We start from the raw sequence: 24802 nt of genomic DNA, 5'->3' as shown, positions 1-24802 counted from the left end.
TAAAAATTTTAATGGATGTAGACATAACCAGTAATAAACGAAGAAAAGTACACAACAATGAATAATAGATATGGTAAAAGAAAAAAAAAATCCGTTGAAAAGTTTACTTCAAATTCTAAAGTTTGTGCTCGAAAAAAATACATTAATATATATATATATATATAAGCTTCATATTTTGTGTGCTAATGTTTCCTTTTTCAAGTTGATATTTTATTTATGTGTTTCTAATTTATATAACTTTCCTTTCACGTATTGTTAGTTTTATCAAAAACATCTGTAACGGAAGGTTTGTAGTGAAATTTCATTTTCGTGATTAGTATTTGCTTAGTCTAGTGTTTGAGCTAATTTATTGCGGAGCGACACATATTAAATTTATTTTAGATAAAAAGCCCCAAACAAACTTTGATTTTTCTAACTAAGGTATCACTAAGAATATACTACATACAATAAGTGTGTCGTTAGGTAGGTCTCATGTGGCACGTATAATGAATAGCGAATACATGAACAAAACACGTGTTCTCTCAATATGCCAAGTGTCATGTATTACAGCGGATGCATATCTATACACTTGTGGCTTCTTAATCCAAGGAATGTTATAAATAATAAGATAAAGAGTACGTTGTATAATTGTGAAGTTGATTGTAGTATGACGTTAGTATCACTTACGATGTCTTACATGTCTAAATTACGTCAAAAAGTGAGATAAATTAAAAGCGATCGTGGAAAAAAACAAAGATTTGAAAGTGTTCTATACTTTTGTCCATTTTTTACACAACTTTTTAGTTTCATTGACTGACTTTGTGGGAATTATATATGTCTTTGTCTTTTGAGATTAAATCTAATCTACAAACATTTGCAGAGATGCAACGTTGATGGTGATTGGTCATCTGCCAATCGCCATTAGATTGGAGTTCTTCATTGCCAGAGCTAGATGAGGGATTAGATAACAAATGGTCTAAAGAAAACGCAGTATACCGATCGAGACTTGTTTCAACGCTCGATGATACAGAAATACAGAGGCACAGTGAACTATGATTCGCAATTGATGGAAACAAAGCTTTATTGGTTATAAGATCAAAACTCTAATATGGTATGCATGGTTTTTAGAGCCATATGTCCGGAATGTTTGGAGACTTTACACTACATGCATATATAAGATAAAATTTCAGTTAAGTACGAAATTGCTTACTACAGATTTTTGGCTACGATAAGTGTTATTTTCGATGTTAAATTTCTACTTAGATATCAATAATGCGATAATGGTTGGAAAAGCAAAAGCTTTTCTTGAGAAAAAGAATGATAGAATCAACTTTAGGGTTCGCCTTTGGAGAAAGGTGGTGTCGTGAGTGCCACAATATGGCGACTCGCACCAAATTGTTAAAGAGCAGCTTCCGTGCATCAATCTTCTCTATTCTCTGATGTGTATATTGCCACGTGGATCATGTCTTTGTCGACGTGGATTTATCTACGTCACTTCTGCCGATATTCCATTAGATCCTATTCTTTTTCATCTTTTTTTTTCACAAACAAATCATTGATTATTCTATAAGGTTATTGAAAATATTATTTGTACGTAAATGTTTTTCATTAACATGGCCGAATAATGTTGAAGACACAGAAAGTGAAGGTGGTTCATCGTCCAATAGTTTTATTTTTATAAATTATAATATTACAAAATACCACTGGAGAGTGCAGTCAGGCTCAATTTGGGGTTTTATATATAAGTTATCTATACTTGTTAAATACATAGATTATATCAATATGATTATCTTCGTTAACATTTATGATTACATGTATTAGCTTTTTACAAAACAAAACTAGAACAAGTAAACAAAAACTAGCTTTGTTTCTGTATTAAGTGGTTTATGCAGATCATATCATTTAGATTGATAACTCTTACAATATACAAAATATCACCATGATATACTACTAGCATATGTTCGTGTAGATTGAATGTCGTATTAATTAAATAAAGGGCTTTTTACATAACTAAAAGCTTATATCAAAATTATAATGGAAACTATATATAGGCTCCACTGTTGAGAATACTTGAGAACCTGGGAGAAACACGTGCTACGTTCGTTGAGCACGTGACTTGCGAAAGCTATTGAGATGTAAATGTACGTTCGTGTTTGAAGTTAATGAACAATTTAAAAGAAAAAAATATTGCAACAAAGTTAAAGACTGTTGATGAGAAAACATATATCACTAGTTTGTAGAAAACATGACTGCTTAACAACCAGAAAACTCACTATGAAGTTATGATGTAGATTATGACAAATATATTGAATTTGTGAGTTATAGAAAATTATTCTAGACACCGTAACTGTTTATTTTAATAAGTGCGTATTAACTTAAAAAATTATTTATTAGAATATAAATAGATCATCTGACTATACATTTAGCTTTCGATATCATATTCTTTGCTACCTTATGTATTTTAATTTCTCGCTCTTTTGTCTTTGTTCCTTCTCCTTTTCTTATAATAAGTTGTTTGCCACAATTCTAAAAAACTGAAAAAATTGGTCTAGATTTTAACATTTACACACAAAAAAATATAATTTCAAACAACGGTGATATAAAATATATCCAGTAGCGGACCCACTTGAGATGATGGGGTTGCAGATGACACACGTTAAATTTGGATAAATTTATGTTTTATATGGATGGACATTAAAATACCAACAGCTCTGTTGGTTAAATTCCCTCTGTGACATCCCTAAAGATTTAGACCTGGTTTCGAATCCAACAATTTACACCTTTGATTTCTTTTTTACATGGTTTGATCCAGGTAAAATTTAGTCCTGGGTCCGCCACTGAATATATCTGGAAGTTGTAAATCGTACTATGTATAAATAAAACTCTAATTGAAATTTAAACTATATTTTCAGTAAATAACGTAACCACTGATTACAAAAATATGAATTGCAGTATATGGTGTAGCGTACCCCACCTATGGTGGTTTAGTGAGATGGATATCATTTTGGACTACACAGGAGAAGCGGGAACATATAGCACTGTATCTACATGGGAAAACATCAATTCATGAATAGAAGCTTTTTTACTTAATAAGCGGAGTTTTATTTTGGGTGCAATTCATAAGCGGAGTTGCTAAAGACGATAGAATAAAAACAAATATTCTCAACTGCAGTCAGTCAGAAAGCGATCAAAACCAGTTGCAAACAAATAATAATAAAAAATAACTAAACCTCAAGAAGTTGCTGTTTAAAATTATAAACGTAATCTTTGCGCGCGTTCCTAATCCTTACCTACATGCTACGTAAACTCGCACTTAACGAGCCCATGTTTCTTTCACAAGACAAGATATAAGGTGACTACACCTGCATAAGCACTTACAAATTTGTATTTTTATATATCAATGTGATATAAAAGTTACAAGGTTGTATTGGTTTGGTGCTACCAAATTAATTATCACTGGCATATATAATATATAGTTTAATGCTTGTGTTATTCACTAACATTTAAAGATAATATAGTATTCTTATGGTGCCTGTCTACACAACATTATAGTCTCCAAGTAAGTATTTAAATATGACTAAAACAATACTTTGTTAAACCGTTTTACTTATTTTTTCTTTTTTTTTAAGACCATATCAAATGGACTCTTGATTATACTAGTATTATCATATATGTTAATGTTTGGTTTCGTCAGACGTTTTCTGCTAAATTGCTATACGACGCCTGTCTCAGGATAAAAAGTTTTGAAGAATACATTAAAAGACCTTAGTAGTGTAAGACCAACTTTCTTAGTTTTTAACCATATAATTTGGACTTATATATGTCTCTATCTTAAATGCACTAATGTCGACATACGCATATACTAGGTTTCTTTCTTCTATATCTAATTCTAATAAAATAAAAAAATTGGGTGGATCATCTCCAATCAATAATGAGATAGCTAGGAAATCTTTGGGAATTAAGTTTGATCCATTCTGCACACTATTATCACAATTGTTTTTACGAATACTAGAATATGACCATAATAACTTTATTTATTAACCTATTTACTTTCAAAATTTTGTTTTGTTTATTATTGCAGGGTAAATAAAGTAGTAGGGATTACCAAAAAAAAAAAAAAAAATAGTAGGTAATAATAGTATTGGCTTTCCAGGATTCAAACAACATGGGCAGTTGAATGTATTGATTTGACGCTATTGTCTCCCAAGTCGCAACACTGACGCCTCACCCCAATGGTGTCATTCAAATGCTCCAACCAAGATAACTAACCAGCTCTTTATCAGCAGATGGAATCGAAAACAGTGTCATATTTTGGGATTCGAGATAACCGGGAAAAGACCGGTGCTGGTACGACCGACCGACCGAAACGAAAGATCGTGTGACGAGAGCAGTTCCCAATTGGTTGGTTTTGGGGGCTAGTTCCGTAAATACAAGTAAGCAAGATGCGGTGGTAGTATTGTCATTTCAACAAGCAGGGGTAGAATCGGTAATAAGGGAAACAGTAGTAGCTCTACGATTTACTCTCCGCTTCATTCTCTCAATCTCGCTCGCTCGCTCTCCTTTGGCAGATCTGAGAGTTTTGGACAAGAATAAAAACTTGGAAACGAGGTTCGTATCTCTTCCTTTGATTCACTCATCCCTTTTATCTCTCGTTTGAGTTTGAGCTTGAGCTTGAACTTGAGCTTCCGATGATTATCCTTAGGATTCGCTAGATTTAGATCCACAGCTTGTCTCATGAATGGATTTTGACAACATCGACTTCTCTTTGCTGATTTTGTTACCAATTTTCTGGAACTTTATTGTATGATTTAGTCATTGAGATGCTGAATTGGTCATTGACTTTATGGTGATTGTGTTGGTAGATAGATTCATGCTTTCATCTCTGTCTATGACTTATTGATGAAACATGTTTTTTTTCTTTTGTCTTGTTCACGTTGATCTCCATGCACGCCTCGGCTGTAATAATTAGTTGAATTCTTGTGCTTATTAAAAGTGTGTGTGTTGTATCATATCTGATCGGAGTGGCTTGTGTTCCCTCTTTGATTTGAATTGCATACTTCTGTTTCTATCATAAGATATGTTTGGTCTCAATTTTTATGTTATTTTGTTGAAACTTTTCTTAATTAATCCACATTATAACAGGGAAACATGCCTCCGCAGAAGATCGAGACTGGTCACAGCGACATTGTCCATGATGTCGTCATGGATTACTACGGAAAGAGAATAGCAACTGCCTCATCAGACGGCACCATCAAGATTACCGGAGTAAGCAACAGCGGCGGATCTCAGCAGCTAGCTACCTTAACCGGCCACCGAGGCCCCGTCTGGCAAGTCGCCTGGGCCCACCCGAAGTACGATTCGCTCCTCGCTTCGTGCTCCTACGATGGGCAAATCATAATATGGAAAGAAGGAAACAATAACGAATGGACGCAGTCTCACGTCTTCACAGACCACAAAGTATCAGTCAACTCCATCGCTTGGGCTCCTCACGAGCTCGGTCTCTCCTTAGCTTGCGGAGCATCCGACGGAAACATCTCTGTCTTCTCAGCTAGAGCCGATGGCGGTTGGGACACGACGAAGATAGACCAAGCTCACCCGGTCGGAGTCACTTCGGTGTCGTGGGCACCAGCGACGGAGCCAGGGGCGCTGGTTAGCTCCGGTATGCACGAGCCGGTTTACAAACTAGCGTCGGGAGGGTGTGATAGTACGGTGAAGGTGTGGAAATTCGCAAACGGGTCGTGGAAGATGGACTGTTTCCCGGCGCTACACAAGCACAGGGACTGGGTGAGGGACGTGGCGTGGGCACCGAACTTGGGTCTGCCGAAGTCGACGATAGCGAGTGGGTCGGAGGATGGGAGTGTGATCATATGGACGGTGGGGAAAGAAGGAGAGCAGTGGGAAGGGAAGGTATTGAAAGATTTCAAGACGCCGGTGTGGAGGGTGACGTGGTCGATGACGGGTAACTTGCTGGCGGTGTCGGATGGGAACAATAACGTAACGGTGTGGAAAGAGGCTGTGGATGGAGAGTGGGAACAAGTGACCGTCGTTGAGCCTTAGATTGTGTTGTTCCTGTTTGTTTCATTGTGATTTATTTTGTTGTAGTAAGTATCAAATGTGGTTGCTTTATACATTTTTTGTTTCTTACCATCCTCTAGATGCTTTCTCTGCTTACGTTTCTCGTAAAAACATGTGTTATGTATTTTATTATCAGACACCGAAAGATTGCAAAATATTTGAAAGAAATTAATTTGATTTACAAACCTTCTTTTTTATTTGGGATTTGGCGATGGCGCTGAATGACTGCAACCATTTACAATGTTAGGTAGTTACTATTCAGAAGAAGAGTTAAAAAAGAGGAGGAGGGAATGGGTGTTTTGGTAATTGAAGAGATGGCAAAAAAGCGCTAGTTTACATAATTCGAAAACTCCTTTCCCCCGCCTCCTCCTCCTTGCTTTGGTAAAAAAGTCACGCCAAAAGCTCTGAGAGAAAGAGATCTACAATCTCCAGATGGAGAAAATGCCATGGATTGTGTCGTCTCAAGATGTGGATGCTCTCGCTCTCCAATCGTATAGCCGCAAGGAGAAATCTCTAGGCGTTCTCGTCTCCAAGTATTTTTACATCTCTCTCTCGATAATTTGTTTCCACCAGATTTGGTTTCTAATGTGTGTACGTACGATCCAGTTTCGTGAGGATATATAATCGAGACGATGTTGATTTGTTTGGCATCGATGAGGCCGCTGCCAAATTAGGTGAGAGATTCAGAAATTCTTTGAGATCTTAAAAGCTTTTTTTTTTTATTGGGTGGGATTCCATAAGAACAATTGTTGTGTGGCAGGAGTTGAACGACGGCGTATATATGATGTAGTCAATATACTGGAGAGCATTGAGGTACACTCTCACTCACTCATTTCACTCTGTCTTAGGAGCTGAGATTCCTATGTCTCTCTCTCTCACTCAGGTTGTGTCTAGAAAAGGCAAGAATCTTTACTCTTGGAATGGTTTTCTCCACATTCCTCGCTCTCTTCATCATCTCAAGGTATAATACTACTTCAAATAGAGCTACTCAATACTATCTGTTTTCAGGGAGAATGTTTTTTTTTTTTTTAATCTTTGCTTTTTGTTTACAGGAAGAAGGTTTGAGAGAGGGTTTTGGTACCTCAAGCATCTGCATCAACTCCCAGAAGGTATACAAAGCATTTTATGTTGCAGATTCTGTAATCATTAACAAGAGTTTCATACACCATTTAGCTTTGATAAACGCAAATTCTCTTTCATAGGTTTCACTTGATGATGAAAGTGAAGAGTCCTTCAGTTTAACGCCTGATGATCAAGACAACTCATCACTCTCTAAATTGGGTATCTCTTCTCTTTCTACTCTTTTTTTTTCTTTTTTATGTTGTTGGAATCAATAAATACATCTTCTTTCCTAGCAGATCATAAAACCAACATGTGCTCTTCACTATTGGCATTTGATAAAATTTTCCTAGAATAAGATTTGTGTTAAAAGAGCTAACTTTATTATATATTCTTTTCAGACCACAAGAAGGAGAGTTCTCTCTGGTTACTCTCCCAAAACTTTGTTAAGATGTTTCTTTGCTCTCATGTGAGTTATTTATTCCACTACACACCTCTCTCTGGCTTTTTCTTTCACACACTTTGTGAAATTGTCTTATAATCATGTCTTCTGCTTTCACTTTAGGATGATCTCATCACACTGGATAGTGCTGCAAAAGCCTTGCTGAGCGACTCTCAAGATCCAATGCATATGAGAAGTAATCTCTCTCTTTCCTTATCTTTTCCCATCTCTGGTTATTTCATAAATAGTTGATACTACCATGAACCAACCACACCAATATCTGAACATGATCAAACAGCTAAAGTTAGGCGGCTTTACGACATTGCAAATGTGTTATCATCCATGGAGTTAATCGAGAAGGTAAGAGTTTTGCTCTTTAACCAGATACATTTTACCCTGCAAATACTAATTTCCATTGTTTCATCTTTGACTCTCTCTCGTTTGTTGCTTTGACCACAGACTCATATACCAGGGACTAGGAAACCAGCATACAAGTGGTTGGGGTCCAAAAGCTTAACCGAAAAAGGATCAAGCTTGTTTAACTCCACCACTGAATCCAAGAAGCGGGTCTTTGGAACAGAGATCACCAACTTTAGTACAAAGAGAAACAAAACAGATTGTTCATCAAACTACGTACAGAACGGATATAATAAACATGTCGAGGAGGAAAAGAAACCAGCTGCAAAGAGCTATGTGTTTGGACCATTCTCGCCAACAGGTGCATCTAAGAAGAATAACAACAATGCTGGAACCAATAATAGCGGAAGGTTGCAAGATCTCGAGGCCCTTTCTTCTACCTACAAACCTCAGTATTGCAATCAAGGTAACAACCACAGTTAGAGAAGCATGTTAAAAAATAATAATCCTGCATTCTTGATTCCATTATATTTAATTGTTGTGGTTAAAACAGATGTAACTGGTCTTCTTGGGCATTACACGGAGGCATGGAACAAATGGTTTGCAGAGCTTGATCGCAAATAAAACATTACTCTGCGCCCCCAAAGGTAGATCGTTTTCACCGGGTTGGGTACATGATGAGAGCACATAAACTCACAGAACATCATAGTTTTCTAGTCTTCCTTTAATCAAGAATCAACGTATTGTTGTTATTTGTTAATAAAAGTCACACCCCAACAAAAAAAAACCATGTAATTTTTTTGCCCCAGTGACTTTGTCTAGTGGACTAGCTCCTTCCGTCCATCTAGATTCGAATTCGTACTCTCCTGAACTTACTATAAATGTTTATTCTTATATTTGGTTTGGCATCATTAGATTTTTTTCAGGTTCTACAAAGCATTTATTTATGTTTTTCTTTGACTTTGCACCTTCTGTCACAAGTAAACTATGCAAAAAGGATCGTCTAATGATAGCACATTTGACTGTGAATCTCTTAATACTCAAATGTTTCATAGGTCAAAACTTTCATGACTCATACAGATGTTTCGATGCTTTAGATTGCTCGGAGATTGATCTAAGCTCAAGCTTCAAGATGCCCCCCATTAAGAAAACAAATATTTGTTCAATTTATAGTTTCTTCGAAGCTGAAGATAATGTCTCCACATTAATATTGTTTCTGTTTTATTAAAACGCGAGTGTACTAACATACAAAAGTGAACCTCGAATTTCCTAGACGATTAACAGTAGTATATAGTAGGCATTATTAACTTATGAGAAATATATGAATTGTATTATTGATACGATGAGAGTTACATAGCTTTATATAGTATAGCTATATATGAATCAAATAATAAATGAGAGGATCATACAATTACTAAGGATAATATATGATGGAGTGGTTATTGTGATTGAGTAAATCATGAGTTATGACTGATACTCTTTCTTTGATAGGCATTATATAAGAATGATTTTTTTTTCTTTTGAAGAATGCTTTTCTTTTGAATAAAAATGGAGAATATTTTTTTTTTGAAACATGATATCTACATAGAATGATTTCTACATAGAATGATTTTTTTTAATTTCATTTCTACTTAGAATGATATCTACATAGAATGATATTCATTTCTACTTTCTTCCTACTCTATGATATCTACGTAGAATGATTTTTTTTTGAAACATAATATGATATCTACTTTATTCATTTCTTAAGTTGGTTGAATTTTATTTCTTCAAAGATGGGATAATATATTATAATATTTGGTCAAACAAAAGTATTTCAAACTTTCCAAAACGGTTAAACTTTCTTCACCACACAACACTCTAATACAAATTATTTTTCCTATTTATTCACCGTAACGAAGATCTAAACTCCACACACAATCCAACCCTTTCAAACAATTTTTTGTTTTTGTTTTCTGAAGAATCTTTTTTTTTTTTAATGATGAAACTAAAGCAAACCAACGTAATGTTTATTGTGTTAGCCCTAGTCTCGGCATTGGTTTTCCTACAATCAGAAGCTGGTAATTATTGTCCGCTGGAAAATATAAATAGCATACCAGGATGTTTCGATGCGTTGAAATTAGCAACAGGCAAAGATATCAGTAAGCTAACAAGAGCTTGTTGCAGAGCAGTCTTTTCAGTAAGCTCTGATACTTGCTACTTGCTTCTCTTTCCTGGCAAAGCTTACCCTATTAAGATATTCAGAGACATTTGTCTTAATGTTAATTATGTTTCTGCTGCTTCACCTTTTTAATGTTTTATGTATCTATTAATGATAATAATATAATTAAAATGAATCGAACTTTCCTTTTCTATTTTCTCATTCATATTTTATATCACTAATTGATACACAAATACATACTAATATACTATCCTTGATAGTATCCACATAACTGATACACAAATCAATTTCTTTAGTCACAAACCTTCTTCACACATCTCTGTAGGTCATATATATAAGAAATTCAAGTGCACTACGCACACAGCTAATTCTAATCAATACATACTGATCAGTTTCATCAGTTCTTCTAGTTAGCGATTCGAAGTTCTCACTAGCGTCTACGCAATACAAAGATCTCATTAGCGTCTACGCACTAACGGCGTTAGATTAAGTGGCGAGGATGTTTTGATGCGGCGAGATTAGTGGCGGATAAAGATATCAGATGGCTACCAAGAGATTGATTACAAAGCAGTGAAAACACTTGCCTCTTGATTTGTTTATCCTGATAAAAGGATTACAATACTAATATCTTCAAAAACATTTATGTTAATTATTTAACTTTGGTGTTCAAAAAAAAAATTATTTAACTTTGGCGTACCCTAAAGATATAATCAAAATGGTGCTTCGCTGTGCTTGAAGTCCCATGTCCATCTTGTTTCTCTGGTCTTAAATGCCTTATGTTTCATGTCCAGAAGATGATCAAGTAAAATTAAATATTTGAAAAATAGATCTTCGGTCCAAAACATAAAGAAATTAATAATCAAGTCTCCTTGGCCTTTCTATCAAGTATTAACCAAAAGCATCTTCAAGCCTCCTCAAGGAAACACTTGATCTGCCGCTGACTTGTTTGTATCATTGATATAATGAGAGTTACATAGCTCTATATAGTAGAGCTATATGAATCAAATAATAAATAAGAGCATCATACAATTATTAAGGAGAATATACGATGGAGTGATTATTGTGATTGAGTAAATCAAGTATAAATGAGTTATGACTGATATTCTTTCTTTGATAGGCATTATATAAGAATGATTTTGTTTTTTAAAGATTGGCTTTCTTTTGAATAAAAATGGAGATATGATATCTAATATATTCATTTCTTAAGTTGGATGATTTTTATTTCTTCAAAGATGGGATAATACTCCATATTTTTTTTCATAATAAATGTCATTATAATTTTTTTTTCTTATTATAAAAAAGTTTCACTTTACATTTTCAATGCAAATTATACTTAATTTCAGCTGAAAATTAATTGAAACCTCCATTAACTTTATAAATAATATTATTTATCTCAAATATTATTGATCAGTGATGTATAATTAATAACAACTTATATATATTTTCGCCATTTTTTTAAATCTATGTAAGAAATATCAAAGTAACACTATTTAGAAAAGGAAATTACGGAATAAGTATATTATAATATTTGGTCAAAAAAAACTGTCAAACTTTCCAAAACTGTCAAACTTTCTTCACCGCACAACACTCTAATACAAATTATTATTTTCTATTTATTCACCGAACGAAGATCTCAACTCCACAAACAATCCAACCCTTTCAAACAATTTTTTGTTTTTGTTTTCTGAAGAATCTTTTTTTTTTTGTTTTAAATGATGAAACTAAAGCAAACCAACGTGATGTTTATGGTGTTAGCCCTAGTCTCGGCATTGGTTTTCCTACAATCAGAAGCTGGTAATTATTGTCCGACAGAAAATATAAATAGCATACCAGGATGTTTCGATGCGTTGAAATTAGCATCAGGCAAAGATTACAGAAGGCTAACAAGAGGTTGTTGCAGAGCAGTCTTTTCAGTAATCCCTGATACTTGCTTCTTGCTTCTCTTTCCTGGCAAAGCTTACCCTATTAAGATGTTCAGAAACATTTGTCTTAATGTTAATTATGTTTCTGCTGCTTCACCTTTTTAATGTTTTATGTATCTATTTATTAATGATAATAATATATTTATAATGAATCAAACTTTCTTTTTAATATTCTCATTCATATTTTATTTCACTAATTTATACACAAATACATACTATCCTTGATAGTATCCACATAACTGATGCACAAATCAATTTCTTTAGTCACAAACCTTCTTCACACATCTCTGTAAGTCATATATATAAGAAAATCAAGTGCAATACGCACACAGCTAATTCTAATCAATACATACTAACGGCGCTAGATTAAGTGGCGAGGATGTATTGATGCGGTGAGATTAGTGGCGGATAAAGATATCAGATGAGCTACCAAGATACTGTTACAGAGCAGTGAAAACACTTGCCTCTTGATTTGTTTATCCAGATAAAAGGCTTACACTACTATTATCTTCAAAAACATTTGTGTTAGTTATATATCTTTGGCGTACCTAATGATATAACTAATCAAAATGGTATCTGTGTGTTTCAATGTACTGTGGTGCTTCGCTGTTGCTTAAAGTCCCATGTCCATCTTGTTTCTCTGGTCTTAAATGGCTATCATGTTTCATGGGCAGACAATGAATCAGGAAACCATATTATCCGATTTTTTTAAACCATATTATCCGATTTAGTTCGGGTATTTTGTATCCAAACTATCCAAATATACCAAGAAATAATCAAAAATATTCATTAGATACAGTTTTGTTTGAGTATTTCTATTAAAACTATCTTATTTTATCTGAAAATACATAAAGTAGTGAAAATAACTAATATATTTAATTTATCATTTTAATTTAAATTATTATAAGTATAATTATAACTAATATTTTACATATATATATTTACCTTTCGAATATTTTCGGATGGTCCGAGTTGGGTTCGGTATGGATTCTTCATATATAGCAATTTAGAACCGATCCGTTTTTTTTTCCCCAGCCGTAACCAAAACATTAAGCCTCCTAAACAACAGTTATATCCCTTAATAGGCCTTTTACTAAAGAAAACCCGTTTTAACATAAAGTTGAGTAGGTTTCTTCTTACATGCATGCTTACTAGAATTGGGCCTTCTGAAAGACCATATAGGACCCCCAGTAATCGCTAGGGCTTCCTCGTTAAAACGGACGTCGCCGCTTGCAAGAGACCTTTAAATACGAACCATCTCTCCTCTGTTTCATCAAGTACTACTCAATAACTGGTTCTCCGTTCAGTTCTCTTTATTCGTGTTCAGTATGTTTAGTGTTTACTTCTGTTCTTTGGTTTGAATTCTCTCTTTTAGTATAAATTGAAAAACAGATCAGATGATGAGCTAATACTGCAACAATATGATCTTCATGATTCTTAGTATTTAAGTCTCTGATGATCTATCAACATTTTTTCTCTCTCTCCCTTTTGCTAATCTTTTTCTTCTTTGATCTTGTCAGATTGTGTATCTTCTTAATTTGATTTTCCTTGTTTTCGATATATATATATATCTGGATAAGAGAAAGAAAAGTGATATGATGAGCAACTAAATTGGTCCGTGTTTCAGATTAACCGTGACCGAAAACTTTCTTAACCAAACTCTGATCTCTCAAAATCTTTTTTGCGAAATTTACTTTATTTTAATATTTTCTTTTCTTTTTATTGATCTTTTATCCAGCGGTGATGATTTTATGAAAAATTCACATGTCAGACTTCAGAGATTCTTAACGAATCAGTGAGAATGAATTCATATTTTCTGAGCAGAAGACGAGTGTTTTTGCTCCATAAGAGCGATTTCAAATGTTGAATTATTTGACCAAAGGATCTGGAGAATAACCAAGTATTAATGAATTGAACATAATTTAAAGTAAAATGAATAACCAAGTATTAATGAATTAAACATAAATTCAAGTTAAAAATACAAATTATGATGAGTCGTGCCCGGAAGCTGGATCCATCGTTAAAAAGATGTATTTTTGCCGTTCATTATAAATTTGTGGACAAAATAATTATTAATGTTGAATCCAGTTAACCATAACTCATATTTTACACTGGTAATAAGAAAGCTTACCAAAGGACAATGTAATCTGATGCAAAGCTGTAATAATGATACGTAAATCTCTGTCCAAGCGAGTTCTTAAAAGTACAGATTCGTGTTGTTAGTAAGCGCCTAAAAAACCGTCGTCAAGGAAAAAATGATGTCGAGTATATTTGCCAACGTGGCGAAACATCAACCAAAGTTTCTGTTTAGATCCCATTTTGTCTCATAATAAGTTTTTCTTAGATTTTCCTTTTGTGTAAATCGATTCGAGAATGGAGATACTTCGAAAGGCAGCGATTGTACGGCTCCATAGCCACAACGGAAAGTACCTAACCGCTGACGTAGATCAAGAATCCGTTCATCAAGACCGTCGCGGTACAACTAAAAACACCCGATGGACCGTTGAGATTGTTTGTGGGTCTAATGTCATTCGTCTTCAAAGCTGTTACGGCAAATACCTAACCGCCTCTAATAATCATTTCCTCCTCGGAGCCACCGGTAAAAAGGTATTACCAAGGGGGTTTTCTTGTTTCACCCGCAATAAATTACCTAAAATGTAATTAGGTCTTTTTAAAAGATATCTTGAATGACAAGGCATCCCAATAATTTACCTCAAGTTGCAAAACACAATGGAATGGTTATGTTTGCTGTAATGCAAAACAAAGCGCAATGGAAATTTATCCTTTAAATCATTATTAGGTTTTTTGCGTGTGATTTGATAATAACTTGTGAAACAAGGTACTTCAAACCTTACCGGCAAAGTTGGATTCGTCGGCAGAGTGGGAACCAATATCGGACAATGGCAAACACGTACGGTTCAAGAGTCGGTATGGACAGTATCTAAGAGCTAACAAAGGTTTACCGCCTTGGAGAAACTCTATCACACACGATATCCCTAGCCGTACAGTCACACAAGATTGGGTCTTGTGGAGTGTTGATGTTCTCCAAGTTCGAGTTATCAACGACGATGCTGAATCTACCCATAGTTCTTCGGCATTTTCACGGGTCGAGGTACTATACATAGATACCAACTCTAGTAGTACATTTCAAATGTTATTTTTGTTGATGTTATATGTACTTGACCAGTCAGGTGATTCATTTACTGTGAGCTTACCACCAAAATCTGAAGGAAGACTGATATATTACCAGACTAGAGATGATTGTGGGAACATGAATGATGACGACGACATAGGAGAAAAATCATTGATATTCCATGGAAGCGAGTTGACAGAATTGAAGAAGAAACTAGAGGAAGAAACAGGGATCCAAGATCTTATTGTTTGCTCTAGAAACCCTTTGCATGATGCGAAGCTTTGTCCTCTTCAGTTGCATCTCCCTCCCAATAACGCAACAATGCACATCATCATCGTTCCTCCTTCACTCGGTACGAAACTTCTCCTTTGATTACACTAATTGCTTTTCAAATATGTTTTTTTTTTTGAACAAATCAAATATGTTGTTAAAAAATATATTGTTAAGAGTTATATATATATATATAATTAGATCTTAGCTAGCTAATATTTTAAGTTTTATTTTACCATATGAGAACAATATTTATAAGAAAGTATATGATACATTTGAGACATGAGTGGCCAAAGTTCTTGTTTTCCAAATTTTTGTTTCGAATCTAAAAAATGAAAGTTTACTACACGACATACTTTTTCCTTAAAAGTCTCGTTACGTCTCGTAACATGACAAATCTGCATCATCCCTAGTTTAATTAGTTTTTTTTATATGTAATTTTGTCATTGAATTTTGTTTTGTTTGTTTTCCTTTTTGTCTTGCAGATACTGACAAACGATAAGAGTAATATATGTGAAACAACCAACTTGGAGGAGAATAAACTAGAGAGTTATTATTTCATGTTGTTTCTTTACTAATAAACAATGTGAAAGAATAGTTTCAGAAATTCAAAACCTTTTGTTAATCCAAAAACAAAGCCTCAATACGTATTCCTTTATATGTATTCATTTGTATTACTGTATTAGATACATAGAATCGAAGTATAAACTTTCTCTTCCGTTCGACTGAATTTTGTTAATGTTTTTGTTATTATTGTACATGTTTCAGATTAACTTTCTCCCAAAGTTCCTATTAAATAAACTTAAGTGTAGGCGTAGCTATTTCGATTCTCCAAGATGATTGTAAATTCTGATTTTTTTGGGTATACTATATATTTGTGAAAGGGACTCTTGCAGTTGAGTAGTTTGCATTAGGATAGTATATAAACGAGTCACCCGTGACGTACTCTAGAGCTTGATAACATTCTCTCCTTTGTGATTGTTAAATGTTAATAATCATTAACAATATTTACGCAGTTGTGAGTTTTTTATTCATTAGGTCAACAATGTTTTATAGTCTATCAATTCATAGAGTAGTTGGAAATTCAAACTTTAAATTACTAATTATTGGCCGATCAGAGAATAAAAAGTTTATCATTTAAGAGTAAAGCTAAATTTAGACGTAATGTACTAGTGTTAATCAAATCTCATTTTTCTCCTTGGTTTCTCACTGGGTTAATTAGCTTCACTTAAATCGAAAAAGTGAAAGTGAAAAGCAATATGATTAGGAGCTTCTTTTTCCTTCCAAAGAAGCACAGAACATCTTAAATGTCTACAGATTTTTCTTCTTTTTTGTTTTGTTGGCAAAATCTCAAGAGAGATTAGACTATTAAATGGATTGACCAAAAAAGAAGTGTGAATTGGAATACAAATTTGAATAGGTGATAGGTCAAGTAAGTGGATAGTTTAATTGTAAATTGTTGAATGACTTATTCAAAAATCGAAGAATAATAAAAGTATTAGTTATCACAATACAAAAAAAAACTTCTGGTTTGATTATAAAATTATGAGTTTTGATTATAATAATTGTCCTTCAATAGTTTTTTAAATAAAAAAATATAAATATTGGGGTGGGAAGGGGAGGAGGAGGGGAATACGAAAAAAGCGTTTTGTAACTGTTGAGGAGTAAGCAAACAAACACATGCCAAATCGCTCTCTCTCTCTCTCTCTCTCTCTCTCTCACATCTCTGCAGACATCAATTCCCTTTTTTGACTAAAATTCTCTCTCTCTCTATCTGCTTTTTAATCCATTTTTCAAAGTGATTCTTCTTCTTCTCTCTTCACCAAAAATCTCTCCTTTCTTCTTCTTCCGCAGCTCGGAACTCTCTAATCTCATTTGGATTTTGAAGTTTTTTTCTTTTCTCTCTATCTCGTGCTCTGGTCAAGTTCTGTTCATTTTCCTGCGGATGAGTTTAGATTCCGTCAAAGTAATGGAGCAATCGAACAAACCCAACGAGAGCGAGAAGAAGAAGAAGAGGAAGAAGCAGAAGAAGAACAATGTCAGGAACAACGAAGAAGAAGAAGAAGAAGCAAATGGGTGCTGGGTCAAATTTAGGGTTATGGTTTGTTGCCTACCTTCAACAACAGACGTCGATAGCTCCTCTCCCACTCTCTCTACCACCACTCGTATGCCTTCCTTCCTCCCTTCTCTCTGCTCCATTTGGTTCTGCAATTAATAAAAAAAAACCTTTCCTTTTTGTGATGAATTTGGTTTCTAAAAAAAAAGACTTAATATTTTTCCATCTAAGGCTTCTTTCCCCATATGTAGTTGGTTTACCTAACTTTGAGAATCAATTCCAGCTTAACTACTTTCATCCTAATCCATATTATTATTAATAATCTAACTAATCATATCATGTCCTCCATTTTAGTGTATAAGTAAAGCTTTATCCTTTCTTACTAGTTAGTTAGTAGTGAATGTGTTTTGTAATGATGTATTTGGTTTTAACAGTGGGGAGTAAGTCTGCAACAACTGTGAAATCAAATGAGCAACCAGCTGGCCCTGTTTCTTCTTCTACAACCGCAACTAGCAATGCTGAAAGCTCTCTGTCCACTCCTATGATCAGTGAAGAGCTTAAGATCTATTCTCACCTCAAGAAGTTTTCTTTCCTTGATCTCAAGTTAGCTACTAGAAATTTCAGACCCGAGAGTCTCCTCGGGGAAGGCGGCTTTGGTTGTGTCTTTAAAGGATGGGTGGAGGAGAATGGAACTGCTCCTGTTAAGCCTGGCACTGGCCTTACTGTCGCCGTCAAAACCTTAAATCTTGATGGTCTTCAGGGTCATAAAGAGTGGCTTGTAAGATATCCTTTCTTTTTTTCAAATGTTGAAAGCTTAAAAAAAAAACAACTAAAAGGTTTCTGTTTGCAGGCTGAGATTAACTATCTTGGTAATCTTCTGCATCCGAACCTTGTTAAACTGGTGGGTTATTGTATCGAAGATGACCAAAGGCTGCTGGTTTATGAGTTTATGCCTCGAGGAAGTTTGGAGAATCATCTCTTCAGAAGTAAGTAGTGTAAATCAATTCTCAAACCTTCATTATTGTACGTACAGTAAAGCTTTAAATCTTTCTCCTACTTGTTGTGTGTGTTGGAACTTGGAAGGGTCGTTGCCTCTTCCATGGTCGATTCGGATGAGGATTGCATTAGGTGCTGCCAAGGGTCTCAGTTTCCTTCACGAAGAAGCTCTGAAGCCTGTCATATATCGTGATTTCAAAACCTCCAACATTTTACTAGATTCAGTATGTTTCCTTTCTTACTTATGTATGTATGTATCATCCCGTCCTTGCTTCTAAACTTTGTTACCAATACTCTCAGGACTACAATGCCAAACTATCAGATTTTGGGCTTGCTAAAGATGCTCCTGATGAAGGCAAAACCCATGTCTCTACTCGAGTCATGGGCACTTATGGTTACGCTGCTCCTGAGTATGTTATGACTGGTTTGTCTCTCATTCACTCTCTCCTCTCATTATTTCCTTTTTCTCCATTAGCAGCACTGATATAATTGTATATTACTACTGCTTATAGGTCACTTGACATCAATGAGCGATGTTTACAGTTTCGGTGTGGTTCTACTCGAAATGCTGACTGGTAGAAGATCCATGGATAAAAACCGACCAAGCGGTGAGCAAAACCTCGTTGAATGGGCAAGACCGCATCTCCTTGACAGAAGAAGATTCTACCGGCTGCTTGATCCGAGGCTGGAAGGTCATTTTTCCATCAAAGGAGCTCAGAAAGTGACTCAGCTTGCAGCTCAATGTCTTAGCCGTGACTCCAAGATCAGACCTAAAATGAGTGAAGTGGTTGAAGTCCTTAAACCACTACCGCTTCTCAAAGACATGGCTAGCTCTTCCTACTACTTCCAGACAATGCAAGCCGAACGTTTGAAAGCTGGGTCTGGGTCTGGTCGTGGGTTGGGGTCGAGAAACGGACAACCTGTGCTTAGGACACTGTCTAGTCCTCATGGACAAGCTGGTTCTTCACCTTATCGTCATCAGATTCCGTCTCCTAAGCCCAAAGGTGCAACTACTTAGCTGTATCTCATTTCCTTTAGAGGCTCTTTCTTGTAAAGCAAGGAAACTGTCTGTTTTTAACCAATATTCTTAACCGATTTAGAGAAAGGCAAATTTATGGTGTATAAGACTGATCTGAAAGAAGATCCAACGTTGTTGATTTACCCTTTGTAACCGCCTGTTTCTTCTTATATTGTACTCTTCGACTTGTCTTAGTGTTTATCTGCTAGGCGCATAATATTGTCTCATTCATTCACTACTAGTCATTTTCGCAATTTCTCAGTTGCTTGACCGAGCCAGTACGCAACCTAAGCCGAACCTAACCTTTGATATAAATGTGGATGACGTTTTAGCTTATAATATGTTTGAATATTTTCCTCTTTTTGATATTTGGACTTATCCACTTGCTGCTTTTAACATGTCACAATGACTGCATCATCTCTTTCAAAATTTCATCGTCACCCACTTATATAACTGCATTTGAGAGCTATTAGGGGAAATGTTATCAATGGCCCCCGTAAGTTCTTTTCACACTTCACTGTCGCTTCACCAGCACTCAACCATATAAAACTATCAACAAAGGGGGGGTATTGGAAAGTGTTGGGGTTGAAATTTCGCTTTTACTAGAGTTTTGAATCTTTTCCTCTTTTGAATTTGCTACTCATCCGCCGCTTGTTGCTTTATATAAGATTAATCGAATAGTTATCTGACTAAAAAGTAATAATATGGCACAGGATGACACCATTTCTTACGTGAAGTTATTGTTTATTCAAATGTACTCAAAAGCAAGTTATCCATCTTAGTACTTGTTAAACATGCATGCCGCAAGGACCAACGACTTAAACTCAGAAAACTAACTTTAATTTGATTACTTTTTGCTGTAATTTGATTTATCTTTATTGAAACTTGATCATTGTTTATAATAAAAAATACATAATTTAATGACTAAATCCAAAATTACGAAACATTCAACTATTCAAAAACAATGGACCGTTCCAAACTCCCAAGTTTCAAAAATCCGGAAATCCCCTCCCACCTTTTTCCAGCAAACATAAACAAATATTTAAAAACACATTCATCTTGTAATATTTTACTTTTGAAACCCTACACATAGCTGCAGATTATTAATATAAATAGAGTCCGGTCAACGTTCTATGTATTGAAACATATAAAATGAATGTAGTTCTTGGTTATAGTCGTCATCCGACAAGGCTATCCGTGTACGTGTATATACCCCTTCTTAAACAAATATCCAAGATAAAGAACTAGTAAAATGAATGGTTCACGCGTAAACAAGACAAGGTTTATCTGGTGGCTAAACCACTTATCGAAGTTTTGTCAAATATAAAAAAAACGAATCGAAAAAGCATATGTCTTCTTCGTCCAGAACTGACAAATATTAACAAGTTTGATCATTTATTTCTATCTCCAAAAACCAAGATAATGCCATTCTATTTAGACTTTTCAAAAAAAAAAGTCACTTCCGAATAAAATAAGTACGAAATTTCCGAGGAGTAATCACATGACATCATGACACGATCGTCATCTTCTTCCTCTTATCTATATAACTACTCATGCGGCTTTCCTCTCCTCCACTAACTATTTTACAGAGCAATACAGAGGGAAAAGACAGAGACATATATATACAATTCATTCTTGTTCTAAATCTCAACAAGACTAGGAGGTAATGGGGAACCTTTTGTGCTGCGTGCTGGTGAAGCAATCAGATGTGGCCATCAAGGAGAGATTTGGCAAATTTCAAAAAGTTCTTAACCCAGGTCTCCAGTTTGTGCCCTGGGTCATAGGTGATTATGTCGCCGGTCATCTCACCCTTCGTCTCCAGCAGCTCGACGTTCAATGCGAAACCAAAACAAAGGTAAGCAGCATTGAACACATATATACATATCTCCTCCTTCTAACGTATCATTTATGTATCAGGACAATGTGTTTGTGACAGTGGTTGCATCCATTCAATACAGAGTCTTGGTTGACAAGGCAAGTGATGCTTTCTACAGACTTAGCAATCCTACTTCCCAAATCAAAGCCTATGTCTTCGATGGTAACTACTCCTTCATCATCTACTTCCTTTCCCAGTAGTGCAAAGATTCTGATGCTGGTTCTGTTTCTCTCAGTGATCAGAGCATGTGTACCCAAGCTGAACTTGGACGATGTCTTCGAGCAGAAGAATGAAATAGCCAAATCCGTGGAAGAAGAGCTAGACAAAGCCATGACTGCTTATGGTTATGAGATCCTTCAAACCCTTATCATCGACATCGAGCCTGACCAACAGGTTAAACGTGCCATGAACGAAATCAACGCCGGTAAGGAGACATAATCTCCCAAACCTTAGAAACCACATAATCAAAGTTATGTCTCTGATCTTGAAATTAATTTTTTTACAGCGGCGAGGATGAGAGTGGCGGCGAACGAGAAAGCAGAGGCGGAGAAAATCATTCAGATAAAGAGAGCAGAAGGAGAAGCTGAGTCCAAGTACCTGTCTGGACTCGGTATCGCTCGTCAGAGACAAGCTATCGTGGACGGTCTCAGAGACAGTGTTCTCGGCTTCGCTGGAAACGTGCCGGGGACGTCAGCTAAGGATGTGTTGGACATGGTGATGATGACTCAGTACTTTGACACTATGAGAGATATCGGAGCTAGCTCCAAATCTTCGTCGGTGTTTATTCCTCACGGTCCCGGCGCCGTCGCAGACGTGGCGGCACAAATTCGAAATGGATTATTGCAGGCCCACCAGACCAATGCCTAAATGGCTCAGTCAAGAGTCAACTGTCTGAAAGCCGTCTCCACCCTGTTTTTTGGTGATATTTTTAAAAGATATAAAATGATATGTTGATTGTTGTTTTATATTTTTCTTTTTCCATGTGATCATTTTTTCTTGTGTGGTTTATCTTTTTTTTTTATCTGCCCTTGTTATTTTGTATTAATTTCTGTTAATTCAGTTTGAATGTGAAAATTAAAAGTATAACTATCTCTTTTCTTTTGTGCACCAAATTATAACTATCTCTAAATACATTAATACAAATGTAGAATGTGGTTAGTTATTTTAAAGGGAAAATTGACAAAATAACCCTCAACTTTTAAAAATAAGCCAAAAAAATCACCAACTCACAAATACGCCATTTTAACCTTCAACTTCTAGTCAAACACGAATAAATCTCATACTTTCGTTGACCAAATCATTTCATTCTCGTCAAAAGTCAACCGTTTAGTGATGTTAGTTATATATTTAACGGTTGACTTTTAATGAGACCAAAATGGCTTGGTCAACATAACTATGAGATTTTTTTTTGTTATAATTTTAAAAGTTGAAAATTAAAATTGCTTATTGAAGAACATTTTAATTAAAAATTATTGTTTTTCTTCTTCTTTTTTGACAAAAAAATTGTAGTTTTTCATATCGATAAGAACTACTAACTTACTAAATTGTAGTTTTTCATATCTTGATTTTTAAAAATGAATTAAACACTAAAAATTGTTTAACAAAATAACTTAATTAAAAATAAAATCATAATGTAAATTCAGATATAACATAAAATAGTTAAGTGCTTATGTTCAAAACAATTTTAAGAATAAAAACATAAAAGTTAAAGGTAAAACCTAAATGTAGATCCTAAAATCTACGCTAAATATTTTGTAGTGGTTAAGAGTTAAATATGGAGAAGAAAAGATGATGCAGATAACAATATCTTTAGAACACAACGATGTAATCAGATTCCGATAGGCAAAAATAGATTTTATTGATGAATAAGACTCAATACAATAAGATAAATGAGATCCAATATTACAAATGAGATCGATAAAGGAAAATACTTAAAGCGAAGTGAAATGAGGTCGATATGTGTGTTAAACTCTCTCTAGGATTTTCTCGATGTCCCTCCTTTGATTTCGTCGATCTCCTTTTATAGTCGATCGGCCTTGAATTCTTCTTCAACTCCCCGCGATCTCCGGACGTCGATATCGGTCTGTTAGGGGTGTTCTAACTGAATTGGGCCCTATCCTCACAACGGGCCTCACAAATCTTATTTGAACATATTTTATTAAGTTAGTGATTAGAATCGATATGAAAAGCTATAATTTTTGTTGTAAAAAAACAATTTTTCTTATTAATATATAGTGCGTTTAACGTAAAACTCAATATATTCATAGCAAATTATACATAGATTTGGAGAAAAATTCAAAAAATATGACAATATTTTTTAATGGATAGTTCCATCCTTCATCAACAAAAGTTCCAAAACTCTTTGACCTCCATCATATGTTAGTGAAGGATGCGACTATGCAGTAAAACAGAATTTTCATATTTTTGAATTTTTCTCAAAATCTATGGACTAACCCCTACGAAAATACTGAATTTTTCGGTAAATGCTCTAATAATGAAGCATATGATCTTTTGGGTTGTTTTAAAATTTCTAAACACATTCTACATTTGTATTAATGTATATTAAACTCATTTTCATGGTACATAGGCATCGTTTTAATTTTTTGTCAATTAAATTAGTAAAACTTCATAATACTCTCTAAATTGGTGAACTAACCACTATAAAATCGCTACTTTCTAGGGAAATGGAGACAACAAAAGTTCCAAACCTCTTTGACCTTCATCATATGTTAGTGAAGGATGCAACTATGCATTAAACCAGAATTTTCATATTTTTGAATTTTTCTCTAAATCTATGGGCTAATAACCCCTACGAAAATACTGAATTTTTCGGTAAATGCTATAATAATGAAGCATATGATCTTTGGGGTTGTTTTTAAATTTCTAAACATATTTTACATTTGTATTAATGTATATTAAACTTATTTTCATGGTACATGGGCATCGTTTTAATTTTTTGTCACTTAATTTAGTAAAATTTCATAATACTCCCTAAATTGGTGGACTAACCACTATAAAATCGCTATTCTCTAGAAAAACAGAGACAAAAAAGGTTCCAAACCTCTTTGAACTTCATGATATGTTAGTGAAGGAAGCAACTATGCATTAAAATAAAATTTTAATATTTTTAAATTTTTCTCAAAATCTATGGGTTAACCCCTACGAAAATACTGATTTTCTCGGTAAATGCTCTAATACTGAAGCATATAATCTTTGGGGTTGTTTTAAAATTTCTAAACACGTTCTACATTTGTATTAATGTATATTAAACTCATTTTCATGGTACAAGGGCATCATTTTAATTTTTTGTCACTTAGTTTAGTAAAACTTCATAATACTCCCTAAATTGGTGGATTAACCACTATAAAATCGCTATTCTCTAGAAAAACGGAGACAAAAATGGTTCCAAACCTCTTTGACCTTCATCATATGTTGGTGAAGGATGCAACTATGCATTA

The 24802-nt window shown here is 34.6% G+C and overlaps 6 protein-coding genes, 1 non-coding gene and 1 pseudogene across 7 annotated transcripts; all 8 read left to right on the top strand.

Annotated features, from left to right (window-relative positions):
- Positions 1-4431: 4431 nt before the first annotated feature.
- Positions 4432-6239, top strand: LOC106345376 (protein transport protein SEC13 homolog A). The gene is made up of 2 exons (XM_013784580.3): positions 4432-4587; positions 5122-6239. The coding sequence occupies exon 2, from the start codon at positions 5128-5130 to the stop codon at positions 6034-6036; it is 909 nt and encodes a 302-aa protein (XP_013640034.2). The 5' UTR covers positions 4432-4587; positions 5122-5127; the 3' UTR covers positions 6037-6239.
- A 126-nt stretch (positions 6240-6365) lies between these two features.
- Positions 6366-10266, top strand: LOC106434307 (E2F transcription factor-like E2FF). The gene is made up of 11 exons (XM_013875146.3): positions 6366-6587; positions 6661-6728; positions 6815-6867; positions 6938-7015; positions 7107-7163; positions 7257-7335; positions 7515-7582; positions 7679-7751; positions 7854-7915; positions 8015-8378; positions 8466-10266. Exons 1-11 carry the CDS (start codon positions 6487-6489, stop codon positions 8534-8536), a joined length of 1074 nt encoding a protein of 357 aa, XP_013730600.1. The 5' UTR covers positions 6366-6486; the 3' UTR covers positions 8537-10266.
- Positions 10267-11633: 1367 nt separating this feature from the next.
- Positions 11634-13566, top strand: LOC106365669. The gene has a single exon (XM_048780305.1). It carries the CDS (start codon positions 11786-11788, stop codon positions 12098-12100), a length of 315 nt encoding a protein of 104 aa, XP_048636262.1. The 5' UTR covers positions 11634-11785; the 3' UTR covers positions 12101-13566.
- Positions 13387-13456, top strand: LOC125609688 (annotated as a pseudogene).
- Positions 13567-13712: 146 nt separating the features above from the next.
- Positions 13713-16870, top strand: BNAA05G33980D. The gene is made up of 4 exons (XM_013805118.3): positions 13713-14602; positions 14835-15107; positions 15183-15480; positions 15884-16870. The coding sequence occupies exons 1-4, from the start codon at positions 14369-14371 to the stop codon at positions 15898-15900; spliced, it is 822 nt and encodes a 273-aa protein (XP_013660572.2). The 5' UTR covers positions 13713-14368; the 3' UTR covers positions 15901-16870.
- Positions 13728-13822, top strand: LOC125609690. Its single transcript, XR_007339841.1, has one exon. It is a non-coding gene; the product is annotated as a small nucleolar RNA R64/Z200 family (small nucleolar RNA).
- A 158-nt stretch (positions 16871-17028) lies between the features above and the next one.
- Positions 17029-19699, top strand: LOC106345365 (serine/threonine-protein kinase PBL35-like). The gene is made up of 6 exons (XM_022720344.2): positions 17029-17563; positions 17889-18232; positions 18305-18440; positions 18538-18674; positions 18751-18874; positions 18963-19699. Exons 1-6 carry the CDS (start codon positions 17344-17346, stop codon positions 19466-19468), a joined length of 1467 nt encoding a protein of 488 aa, XP_022576065.2. The 5' UTR covers positions 17029-17343; the 3' UTR covers positions 19469-19699.
- Positions 19700-20900: 1201 nt separating this feature from the next.
- Positions 20901-22438, top strand: LOC106345353 (hypersensitive-induced response protein 3). Its single transcript, XM_013784562.3, has 4 exons — positions 20901-21323; positions 21386-21506; positions 21580-21768; positions 21850-22438. The coding sequence occupies exons 1-4, from the start codon at positions 21135-21137 to the stop codon at positions 22209-22211; spliced, it is 861 nt and encodes a 286-aa protein (XP_013640016.1). The 5' UTR covers positions 20901-21134; the 3' UTR covers positions 22212-22438.
- Positions 22439-24802: the final 2364 nt, after the last annotated feature.

Source organism: Brassica napus, chromosome A5, assembly GCF_020379485.1.
Source record: "Brassica napus cultivar Da-Ae chromosome A5, Da-Ae, whole genome shotgun sequence".
Lineage (NCBI taxonomy): Eukaryota > Viridiplantae > Streptophyta > Magnoliopsida > Brassicales > Brassicaceae > Brassica > Brassica napus.
This window is presented reverse-complemented; position numbering and strand designations above follow the sequence as displayed.

Excerpts from the sequence above, each read along its gene's own strand:
- LOC106345376 (XM_013784580.3), top strand. The coding sequence starts at position 5,128 with ATGCCTCCGCAGAAGATCGAGACTGGTCACAGCGACATTGTCCATGAT.
- LOC106434307 (XM_013875146.3), top strand. The coding sequence starts at position 6,487 with ATGGAGAAAATGCCATGGATTGTGTCGTCTCAAGATGTGGATGCTCTC. Across the intron at positions 6,588-6,660 it reads CTAGGCGTTCTCGTCTCCAA|TTTCGTGAGGATATATAATC; the intron begins GTATTTTTACAT and ends CGTACGATCCAG. Across the intron at positions 7,016-7,106 it reads GCTCTCTTCATCATCTCAAG|GAAGAAGGTTTGAGAGAGGG; the intron begins GTATAATACTAC and ends TTTTGTTTACAG.
- LOC106365669 (XM_048780305.1), top strand. The coding sequence starts at position 11,786 with ATGATGAAACTAAAGCAAACCAACGTGATGTTTATGGTGTTAGCCCTA.
- BNAA05G33980D (XM_013805118.3), top strand. The coding sequence starts at position 14,369 with ATGGAGATACTTCGAAAGGCAGCGATTGTACGGCTCCATAGCCACAAC. Across the intron at positions 14,603-14,834 it reads TCGGAGCCACCGGTAAAAAG|GTACTTCAAACCTTACCGGC; the intron begins GTATTACCAAGG and ends TTGTGAAACAAG. Across the intron at positions 15,108-15,182 it reads CGGCATTTTCACGGGTCGAG|TCAGGTGATTCATTTACTGT; the intron begins GTACTATACATA and ends GTACTTGACCAG.
- LOC106345365 (XM_022720344.2), top strand. The coding sequence starts at position 17,344 with ATGAGTTTAGATTCCGTCAAAGTAATGGAGCAATCGAACAAACCCAAC. Across the intron at positions 18,233-18,304 it reads AGGGTCATAAAGAGTGGCTT|GCTGAGATTAACTATCTTGG; the intron begins GTAAGATATCCT and ends TTCTGTTTGCAG. Across the intron at positions 18,875-18,962 it reads TCCTGAGTATGTTATGACTG|GTCACTTGACATCAATGAGC; the intron begins GTTTGTCTCTCA and ends TACTGCTTATAG.
- LOC106345353 (XM_013784562.3), top strand. The coding sequence starts at position 21,135 with ATGGGGAACCTTTTGTGCTGCGTGCTGGTGAAGCAATCAGATGTGGCC. Across the intron at positions 21,324-21,385 it reads AATGCGAAACCAAAACAAAG|GACAATGTGTTTGTGACAGT; the intron begins GTAAGCAGCATT and ends TTTATGTATCAG. Across the intron at positions 21,507-21,579 it reads CAAAGCCTATGTCTTCGATG|TGATCAGAGCATGTGTACCC; the intron begins GTAACTACTCCT and ends TGTTTCTCTCAG.